Source organism: Olea europaea, unplaced genomic scaffold (assembly GCF_002742605.1).
Source record: "Olea europaea var. sylvestris unplaced genomic scaffold, O_europaea_v1 scaffold707, whole genome shotgun sequence".
NCBI classification, from domain to species: domain Eukaryota; kingdom Viridiplantae; phylum Streptophyta; class Magnoliopsida; order Lamiales; family Oleaceae; genus Olea; species Olea europaea.
In genome coordinates, this window is record NW_019265467.1 from 472,624 (window position 1) to 484,510 (window position 11,887).

The 11,887-nt window shown below is 36.4% G+C and overlaps 1 protein-coding gene across 1 annotated transcript; it reads left to right on the forward strand.

The window, feature by feature from the left end:
• The first annotated feature begins 7,517 nt into the window (after positions 1 to 7,517).
• LOC111390706 lies at positions 7,518 to 8,429 on the forward strand. Its single transcript, XM_023015785.1, has one exon. It carries the CDS (start codon positions 7,518 to 7,520, stop codon positions 8,427 to 8,429), a length of 912 nt encoding a protein of 303 aa, XP_022871553.1.
• Positions 8,430 to 11,887: the final 3,458 nt, after the last annotated feature.

Below are 11,887 nucleotides of genomic sequence, written 5' to 3' on the forward strand. Positions count from 1 at the left end.
AATTTTGTCTAAACTTTCACTTCAAATTTGAAAAATTATCACATCAATAACACAGTGTCGTGTTGACATTATCTTGTGGATGATTTCGATTCTTGAAATTTAATGGATCGAATGATGACCAGATGCCCACCACTAGACCAATGTGCCGTAGCAATCGAACTGATCAATTTTGCTACAAATCCATGAATTGGTTCGAACTAATCGATCCGTTCCCTGAAAATTACAAAATGATATACCAGACGTCACAAAAATTGACAGCCACAGAACCTGGAGGAAAAATAAAGGCGTATATCATACTACAAATTTGATCTTTTTCTAAATCTAATTGAGCTCGTACAAATACAGGTAAGAGCTATCTATTCTACGGGACAATGAAAAATCAATGTTCTAAAAGGCGTGATGCGTGACGGCCGAGCAATGGGTTAAGCGAGTTTTGACAAGGCATAAGCGTAAAAAACTAAAAATGTGTTTTATTATTTTAATGTTATTTAATTTTTAATCAATCAAAGAATCATTTAATAATTAAAAATAATACCTACCAAACATCTAAAACAGATTTATAGAAAATTTATACATTTTTTTCAAAGTTTCCAACAAAAATATAAGTTTTATATGTAAATACTAAATAGTGAATAAATAAGAATTTTTGGATTTTTTTTTTATTCAAAGCTTCAATTTCCCGTTTTGAAGTAGGACAAACGAAGTGAAGAAATCAGCCTTTAAGTTTTAACTTAAAAAAATTGTTAAAAAAAATTATACAAAAAAGATAATGCACGTCTAGTGGTCAATGGCAACCTGCTGACATCTAAATAAGGCACCAAGCCACTCGGCTTGGCATTTCCATGGCTTGGCGTTTCCGCCCCCACATCGCTCCTAAGCTTTGTCTAGGCGTGCCATTTAAAACACTGTGAACAACTAATAATGATATTGGATTTATTTTTCAGAAAAGAAAAACTATAAGAATTAATAACATTTTAGTTACTAAATGATTTTTTAATAAGGTTCTATTGATTAATGGTCAACTTCATCTTCAATATTTTGATCATAACAAAAAAGATTAATATTGTTTCTAATAATTTTTTTTATCAAGGTGTCCGCCTTCGACGACTATTACTTAGGTTTGTGATTCGACCCCTCTTCACACAGACCAGTAAAACCGTGGGATGTGCCTCCAATTGACTAGGGTCCGAACACCTCTCCAACTAGACTGCCAAAGTGCCTAGTGAGCCAATCCATGTTGCGCCTTGCCTTCCAAGACACTCCTATCTTTCAGGATAAATCTTGCCTTCCAATATGTGTCTTGCTTTCCAAGAGCCCCAAGAATCGGACCCACGACCTCTGATCTGCCAGCTTTGAGAGAACCCGTCCTTTGTCAGTGGAGAAGTGCCTCGGGGGGCAATATTGTTTCTAATAATTTATTTTGAGTAATGATAGTTCAATGTTAAAATCAATCAAGTATTAAATATCAGACTTGAAATGAAAATCAAAGTGAAAGTTAAGCATTCGAATCAAATCACTTGAGAAGAAAGTTTAAAAGATAAATGCCAAGAAAGATCAAATCAAGAGCATGATAAACGGCATCAAAGAAAGATCAAGACGAGACTTTCAAGAGCCAAACACGAAAGAAATTTTGAAGCAAGATCAAAGACTAGGCTTTCCAGATCATATGTAAAGGTATAATACTTTGATCCTTAGTAATGAATGATAATAGCTAAAAAATCATTTTACGCACGAAAAGTTATTTTCACTATCGTTTGCGTAAAATATTTTAACCAAAATTAAATTTGATTTTTCAAAGTCATACTTGAACTTGAATCACAATTCTTAAAAAAATAAATGAATAAATAAATAATCAATGGTCAAAGTCAATGGTCAATAGTCAACTGAACATCTGGTTGACCGAGCGGACGTTCAGTTTGCCAACGATTAAATTTTTTAACCATTCTGACTTCTGACTCACAGTTGCTAATTCGGTCATCTGGTTGACAAGCAGACTTTTGGTTGGGTATAACTCTTCCGTTTTGATTCCTATAAATATCACTTCATATATATATATATATATAAGAGAGCTTCCTTGTGGAAAATCTTCTTTGAGTTTACATTTTTATTTTTATTTCATTTATTTTTTTACAGCAAAAACTTTGATTGTTGAATCAAAGTTCTTGAATCAATTTCTCTCATTGAAGTTTTTCATATCTCTTTGTTCTTAACTTATTCATATCAATTTTTAAAAAAAGAGATATATTTTTTAAGAATGTCTTTGAACTTATATTGCATAATCCTTTATATTTCTTTCATATTAAAAACCTTGATTGATGGAATCAAAATTTGTACAATCATCATATTCATCAAAGTTTCTTATTTTTCTTGGTATTTAACTTATTACAATCATTCGTTTAAAGAGAGATATTTGTTGAGAAGATTATTTGAACTTACTTTGCATTTATTTCTTGAAAATCTTTGATTAATTAAATCTAACCTTTTTAATTATCATATCTATCAAAGTTTTTCATCTAACACTTAACCTATCGTTTATTACTATTTATTGAAGTGTTAGCATCTTTTAGTACTTAATTTGTTTTGTATTATTTATCAAAAGAAAATTTTATTGTAAAATCATTTTGATAAAGTGTGGATCATATTGAGGTCCCTTAAAGCTCAATAGGTGAGTTATATTGAGGTCCTGCAATACTAAATAGTGAGGATCATGTTGAAATCCCGTAAAGTTCAACGTTGTAAAATGATCGTGCTCCTTATTTGTAAGTCATCGAAAGCATTGTAGAAGGTTGTTTTATACCATATGTTATGCCTATAAATTATCACTCCATATTGAGTCATCTTATTGGACCCGAGCCTGGCCCATTAGTGTTGGGCCCCAAAGTCGAGGCTCTGACAAGGCCAATCGAGGTGCAGTCGAAGCCCTAAGAAGTCTAACCGAAGCGCCTGTCAATGCGCCTATTATTTTGCTCACCTCATATTGGGCTCAGATTTAGGCCTACTAACCCGTTTGGCCCGCTTCACATCCATTTCTCTATATATATGGATTCAACTCACACAATCATGTTATGTTTTACATTCTCTAGCCAAATCCCTATATTCATACTATTGCACTCTATATATCTATTTTCGTCCAGCCGTTGACTTGACAATCGGAGTGCAAACGGTCGTCGGACGGCCGCCTTTGCCTCTTGACGGGGTGTTACATGCGTAGGTTTCGAGAGGACAAGGTTAGAGAATTTGTTGGAGCCATTTTTGGAGGTCAACAGATTGGCAGCGTCTGTGGGAAACGCTACGTTAACCATGTTATACCACATTCCTAAAGGTCACCGAAAATTGAAAAATTTCCGGGTGACAGTATTCTACTAAAAGAGAGACATTTCTAAAAACAATTTTATTTCTGTCGGAAGATATCATCAACCGGAAAAGAGAGAAAATGGCAGCCAAACCATTTGAAAAAATTTCCTTGAAAAAGGGAACTTTCGGAATGAATGGAAAAAGCCGGCCAAGGAGTTGAATAAACCCACCATGAAATAGCTATAGGAAGTTGGTACGAACTTGGGTTTTTTGACAAAAATGAAGGTAGCAGCAATTGAACCACAAAGCAACCACAATAAAATAGATAGGGGAAGGAAAGAAGTGGCCATTTTATCCAATAAACATGCACCAGGGGGTATTCCAAAAGATGTCCCCCCCCCCCCTTATTGCTGAATTTATTCACCATATTCTTGGGGAAAATCAACAGCAAACAATTTACAAAATGGCTACTAGGTAACGAAGCAGAAAATATGGCCACTGGAAAAACCTTTTTTGGAGCCATCTAGTTATCATTTTTCAATTCCAATCAAAGCAAAGAAGAAGAAAGGTCCAAGCTTGAAAACATCCACAAATGCACAAAAATGTGGCTACTCTTGTGAGAAGGGCAGCAGACCTCACTCGCATGGCCTCCAAATATCTGGAAATATTAGAGGCATTATTCATCCCTGAATGAGGAATTTTCGAGGTGCATTTACAAAATATTTGAGCCCAATATCCTGTTTGAATTGTTTGTTCGGGCAAAATATGCGATCGCCAGCCGAAGTCCTTAAAAAATTGGGTGAAATCCCACCCCGGCAACCACTTCCAACGCCCAACACCTTGCCGATGATTGGACTGAATTTCTCTCCGGTTTATTCTCCTCCTTTGTCCTTTGGTTTAGCATTTAATGTGATGGAAACAAGATGTTGACAGGGGCGTGTTTAGAAAGAAGAGTTGTACTTCTTAGCCGAATTTTTCCTGCTACAATAAGGCTTGAGTTTGTTGACTTTTCTCACACAATTGCAAGACATAATATGGAGCTCCTGAGTATGTATTGTTGGGCCAAGTAATTAATATTTTGTTCGGCCTCATGACCGCCATCTTATCCATTTCACATGGGTGAAATACTTGCATAAAGTTAGGCCACACTAATTTATTTTACTTGGGCTGCTCCAATTAATTGCCAGCCCATTAGATACTTTTTTTGGGCTAGTATTGGTTCTCTCTTATTGGGCTGTCCCTAAACACTCATTATCTTTTGGGCCTGATATTTTTGAATGCTTCATGTGGACTGCCCATGTGTTCCATATCATAAATCACTCAATTTAAAGCATAGTTTATATGTTTTTCCCACAGGGGCGGACCCACTGCTGGACCTGGTGGGTCACATGACCCACCAAGTTTTTCAATTTTTTTTTTAATATTTATATGGAAAACAGTAGAATTCCCAAGAGCCAAGTTCCCATTTCCCAGCCAACTCCTCCGTCCCATTAATTACAGCACTTTGAAAACAGAAAGATGAGAAGATAAACCCATTACAATTTACAAACCAATTCCAATTTCCAAACACCAAAAAACTGTTGCCTTCCCTTCCGGCCTTCCATAACCAGTGACCGGAGAAACAAGAAATATTCAGCCGGCGTTCCGCGTGTCTTTGCTGTGGCATGTGGCCTGTGAGTTTGTGACGTGTAGTGCCTTGCGATTGTGTGAAGTGTACTGCCATCCCATTCAGACTCAGCCATCCGTCGAGTCACCGACCGCCTGATCACTTCCCTCCATTGGCACCATTATAACACCGTCCACCTCTAAATGATTAGTAAGTGCACCCTGAGTCCATCTGTAATCTGTCTATGTAACTATATTGTGTTTTTTATTTTAATATGTGAGTTTTGAATTTGTTGAAACTATGTAATAGAACTACAGTACATTTTCTCCCAATTTCTGGAACAAGAAGAATTGGTGTAAATAAGAGTTCTTAAACAGTTAAACATACTTCTCTTCTGTGTTGTATAACTTCCCTCCTCGTCGTCCTCGACAATAATCTTAATTGCAGGAACCCTTTCCTTTCACACGAGATTCAAATACAATATAAAAAGAAACAAATAAACAAAAGAATAAACAGTTTATGCGGCTTCTAACCAATATTAGAACGGTTAGCTACTTAGCTTTCTTGTTCTCTCTTCTAGTTCTCGAATCTAGACTCAACTTCAAAAACGAGACTAAACTATTTTGCGAATTGGTTAGACTAAACTTCAAAAAAAATATGTTTTAGTTTTTGTTTATTCGCAAACCAACCCGGAGGTACTTCACTGTGGCAGTAGCCGGGACTGTATCACTGTATGTTTGAACTTGTCTTGTCTATATTTGATTTCTGAATATTTTGTGAATTTCTTGAACTAAGTATGTTAAGTTGTTATTTGTTAACATTGTTAACTGTTAAGTTTTTTATTTACCACTATTTGTTGATTTTAGCATTAAATGGAAATTTTTTTTCCTGTGAAAATAGTATAGTTTCAATAATTATCTTTAGACTTGTATTTTGGAGATTTTAACTTTTTTTTTAAAAAAAAATCAATGAGTTTAATTAGATTGAACCGAAGGCAAGAAACTTCATAACCAGATTTTATTTCTGCGCCGTAGAATTCATTAGGTTTAAGTTCATTCTTTTGTTTTTTTTTTTCAATGAATTGATTGTTTTCGTTGATCGTTTCTATCAGTTATGGAGAAGTATTTTAAACGTAAATCTACGTTTTCTTGTGATGAACAAGATGTTAATAAAAGGAATGTTTGAGATAAAATAGATGAAATGAATGTTGGGGATGAAACTAATGGAACTAATCTTGAAGATGGCCCGATTCAAACAAATGTCGAGGATGTTGGGAATGAAAGTCATGAATTGATGTTGCACAGCTACCTTCAGATCCTGGATTGAGAGTTCCAATACAAAATTATGATTTTAATGTCCGAGATAAAATTCGAAGAACATATGTGCAACGGGGTCCTTGTCAGCCTCGCAATCATGAATTTCCACCCACAAGAATGGCTAACAAAGATAGGTGATTTTGTGTTTCATGGTATAATGAGCATCCTAGTTGGTTAGAATACAGCATAGCCAAAGATGCTGTATTTTGCTTTTATTGTTATCTTTTCAGTTCAAGTGGTGGTTCATTTGTTAATGGTGGGTTCTCAAATTGGAAAAGGAAAGATATTATTAGAAAACATGTATGAGCATCAAATAGCGCACACAATCAGGCTCAAGTCCAATATGAATCATTCAAGAATCAAGAACAAAGCATTCAAACCTGTCTCTTTAAACAATTGCTTCAAACTCGAACAGAGTATCGAATTCGTTTGAATGCATCAATTGATTGTGTTCGATTTCTTCTACAACAAAGGTTGACCTTTCGTGGACATGATGGATCTAAAGATTCAAACAATCAAGGGAACTTTCTTGAACTATTATATTGGTTGTGTGATCACAATACTAAGTTGAAGGCGTTGCTTTGACGAATGCACCTAAAAATCTGAAATTAACATCATCACGAGTTCAAAAAGATATCGTGAGTGCTATTTCTTCTGAAATTCTAAACGTGATTATCAAAGATGTTGGTAATAGTTTCTTTTCTATTTTAGTGGATGAATCTCGAGACATTTCAGTGAGGGAGCAAATGTCAGTTGTCATTCGTTATGTGAAGAATGGACGTGTATTGGAACATTTTATCGGTGTTATACATGTTTCGAGTACCACAGCTGTCTCACTTAAGGCTGGAATTGATCAATTATTTTCCACACATAGTCTAAGTATATCTAATTTAAGAGGTCAGGGATATGGTGGAGCTAGCAATATGCGAGGTGAGTATAATGGTCTCAAAACACTTATTTTGAAAGAAAATTCAAGTGCCTACTACATTCACTGCTTTGCTCATCAACTTCAACTGGCTCTTGTAGCTGTGGCACAGAAACATCCAAAGATAGAAACTTCTTTCACTTCAGTACATAGATTGGTGAATGTTGTAGGAGGATCAGCTAAACGAAATGATCTTATTTGAGAGAAACAAAGATTGAAAATTCTTGAATCACTTAGTACGGGTGAAATATCAAGCGGGTGGGGTCTCAATCAAGAAACTACTCTTAAGCATTCTGGTGATACACGTTGGGGGATCTCACTACAGTTGTCTACTTAACCTAATAGTCATGTTTCAACCACAGTTGATGTTGTTGAGATGATTGCTACTGACACTACAAGTTCTGGAACAAGATGTGATGCATGTATTTTATTGGAGTTGATTTTAAAATTTGAATTTGTATTTAATCTACATCTCATGAGAAAGATTTTGGAAATTTCAAATGAATTGTCAAAAGCATTACAAAGAAAAGATCAAGATATTGTTAATGCCATGAGATTGGTACAATTATGTAAAGCACGACTCCAAACCATGAGAGATGATGAATGGGATTCTTTTTTTGGAATGGTTTGTTCGTTCTGTGAAGCTCATGAGATAAATGTTCTCAATATGGATGATATGTTCGTAACTCTAGGTCGTTCACGACGTGATACAGTGACAAATTTGCATTATTTTCGTGTAAAAATGTTTTATGCCATCATTGATATGCAACTTCAAGAGCTGAATGATCGTTTTTCAGAGGTCAATAGTGAGTTACTCCTTTGTGTTGCATGTTTGTGTCCAAATAATTCATTTGTCGCTTTTGACAAGAATAAAGTGATTCGACTATGTCAGTATTATCTGGCAGATTTTGACGCGACAGATATCTTGGAACTTGATGATCAACTAGATACATATATCTTTGACATGCGCACTCACGAAGATTTTGGAGAATTACAAGACCTTAATGATCTTGCACAGAAGTTGGTTGCAAAAAATAAACATGAAGTTTATCCATTAGTTTACAAGCTTGTGATATTAGCCTTAGTCCTTCCCGTGGCTACTACTACAGTCGAGAAAGCATTTTCTGCGATGTCAATTGTTAAAAATCGTTTGCGCAATCGAATTGGGGATCAATGGTTGAATGATAGTTTGATTGCATATATTGAGAAGGATGTATTTGACAATATTGAAAATGATGTCATTATGGAACATTATCAAAATATGAGAACTCGTAGAGAACAATTGTAATAAGATATCGAATATTTAAATTCTTTCGTCGCCTTTTTGACAAGTTTGATTGTGCCCCACTAACTCAAAATGTCTGCGTCCGCCACTGTTCCCCCAGTGGTTGAACCGTTTAAATCGTAATAAAATTAATCTTCCGCCATCACCATTGAAGAGCATTGTAATGGGGCTTAATTTGATTGCTAGAAATGAACTATCACAATATTATTGCCCATATGTATTGCAAATGGCCGAAAAAATGCGCCATGAATTTAGCAAAATGCATTGCCCAGATCCCTTTTATTTGAAGGCTATATTAATCATTTTAGATGATTCTTTATAATTCGAGGCAAACTTTAAGACCTCGCATGTTCGGTGTTAGCTTGTAAGACCTTACATCATTTAAGGCGAGCCATATCTCTTGAATTTCTTATTATTAAATGCAGCATTCTATGAGTCCTCGTTCCTTGAATAAAGGAAGAGGTATTTTTTGAAGTCTTTGTTCCTTGAATAAAGGACGAGGCAAATTGTTAGATGTATTCGCCCTTGCAAAAGGAGCATTTCCTGACCTATTCGTGGATCACTGAGCTTAGCGTTAAGTCCTCGTCTATCCGAGACTAGTTTATAAGACTCCGATAGTTCGACTCTTCGCCAGACGTATGTTCCCTGGCTTCGCGGGATGTCTTTTTCTCGCCTCACTATCGTCGAGCTTAGCTCTAAGACCTCGTCTATCCGAGGCCAACTTATAAGACTCCGATAGTTCGACTCTTTGCCAAACGTATGTTCCCTCGCTTCGCGGGATGTCTTTTCCTCGCCTCACTATCGCCGAACTTAGCTCTAAGTCCTCGTCTATTCGAGTCCGGCTTATAAGACTTTGACAGTTCGACATATCGTCAAATGTTTATTTTAAGGCTCCGCAAGATGTCTTCCTCACTTCTCACTATTGTTGAGCCTGACTCTAAGTCCTCGTCATTCCGAGGTAAGTCACTAAGTCTTTGATAGTTCGAGACTTATTCGTGGGAGGTCTATCTCCCGCCTTGCCAAATGTTGTTCGCAGCTTGACAAAGTTTCAACCCTCTCGACGCGGAGTCCCCTGTGGGTCATTGCCTCGGTTGTAGCATTGCGAAAGCTTTACCGACCTTCAGCCATCTTCTGCATCGATCGCAGATGAGCTCCTTACTTAGCTTTACAAAGTTTAGACGCACCTGACGCAGAGTTCCCTGTGGGTTATCTCCTTAGTGGCTACGTTTCCTCCTAAACTTTACAAAGCTTTAGCCGTCTCCCAATGCGTCGTCCCCTGCGGGTTAGCGCATCAGTGACGGATGAGCTCCTTCCTCAAGCAGGCATTGAAGCTTCAGCATCTCAGTCGAAGATGTGTCCCGACCTTCAGCTTCACAACCTTTAGCATCTCCCATGCATTGTCCTATTATTCAGAGCTTCGGTAGAGACAGCTGAACCTACAACCACAGCAGCAACCATACACTCAGCTGATCTTAAAAAGTTAACGACTGGTATACATCAATATGCTTCAGTATCAGTACAGCTGCTTATATTTAGTCCAGAGCATCGTCTCTACTACTACATCTAGAGCATCGCCTCTGCTACTATGTCCTAAGCATTCCCTCTGTTACTACAATCAGAGCATTACTACTGTAACGCCCCGATCCCTAGTGGACCGAAACGCTACTTACTTTACTTAACTTAACCGATAGTTTAGTAACAAGTGTATACGTTTTAGCGGAAGCTTACATCTTAAGATAATAATTTAAATAATAATACTTCAAATACTTTAAACAAAAATACTGAATTATTTTTCAAAACAACAAAATATAATCTATTTGAAGAAAACATAACTTGTTCTCGCATTCTGCGTTATTCAAATATTTAAAGAAATAATATTGGAAAACATTTCATAAAAATAAATCCAAATCACTTATTCACCGGATTTCCAGGGGCTCGTTGCATCACTCTCCATCTTCTCCTTCATCCATTCCCGAGGTAAAATTCCTTCAATCTATAGAGATGGGATTAAACCCGTGAGTTGAAAAACTCAATAAGTGTCATAGGTGTATTCGTGATCAAGCTATACATTTCAAAACATTAATTTTATAACTTTTCATACATGCCGTACCCGGAGGCACCATTTGACATTAAGGGGTATGCCGTACCCGAGGGTACCATTTGACATGCGAACATTTCTTTAACATAGAGGGGTATGCCGTACCGGAGTACCATTTGATATACAGCCATTAACATAGAGGGATATGCCGTACTGGAGTACCATTTGACATACAAATATTAACATGAATCGAAACTTATAACTTAACACGATTAAACACATTGTACCTCTACCTACCTTGATTGATGCTTTTAAAACTTTGAAAACTTGGATTGAAAACTTCGATGAAACTTGGACGTTGAAAGAAATGCACTCCTTGGATGTTTGAAAACCGTTGATAATTGATGCTTGAAGACACTCCCTGATAGCACCCAAAACTTCTATGAAAAATGTTTGAAAACACTTCTTAAACTTCTAGGAAAAATAGTTTTCCTCCCTCTCTTTTTCTCTCTTGGAAACTCTTTCTTTAGTATGTAAAAGCTCTTGCCTTTGGTGTGAGAAAAAATGAGTGAAATGAGGTCTCTATTTATAGGTAAATATCCCATAACTTAAAGCAAATGAAGGGTCAAATTTCATTTAAGAGAGAAAACATGGGTGCCATCTAAATTTGAGGTTAAATGCTTCAATTTAGTGTGATTTTTATTGCCAAAAACGTGGGTGGCCCTTTGAGAAAATAATTGATGAAAATAAATATTTAAATTCTAGAGAAAAACTAGAATTTTCATTTCAGGCAGTTTCGGTCGACCGGTTGTAGTCCGGTGGACACTACACAACTTTCAGTGTTTTTATCATAACTTCTTCTCCCGATATCCGATTGAGGTAATTCAAAGTGCGTTGGAAAGCTAACTCAAAGAGCTACAACTTTTATTTAGATATCATTTTCCAAATCGAATGTTTCCTATATCGAAAATATGTCTCAAATGAGACTAAAAATCTGAAGTATACTTTAATCATCCAATATTCATGTTTTAGTGCCACTAAGGTGTCTAGAATTATTTGGAGTTCTACAACTGCAGCATCCAACGCATCGCCCTTGTCGCCTATGCTACTTACATTCAAAACATCGCCTCTACATCAACTTTATCACAATGGTACTTCAAGTCCGACCCCTATATAAATATTCGACTCAGACTTGGGGGGCTGCATATTACTGCTAGCATACGCATCACATTACTGTTTCCAAGCATGAATGACATATCACTGCAACCATATCATACATTATTTTCATCACAGTCAGTACGTATGTCGTGGCATCATTATTTTCATTTTATTGTCGACATCATGTTACTTGCTTTACTACAACACCATCGATACACTGAGTTGTGCGAGTACATGATTTACTATAATGTATGACAGACCCTCT

Bases quoted from the DNA above. Each gene is read 5' to 3' on its own strand.
- LOC111390706 (XM_023015785.1), top strand. From the start codon at position 7,518: ATGATTGCTACTGACACTACAAGTTCTGGAACAAGATGTGATGCATGT.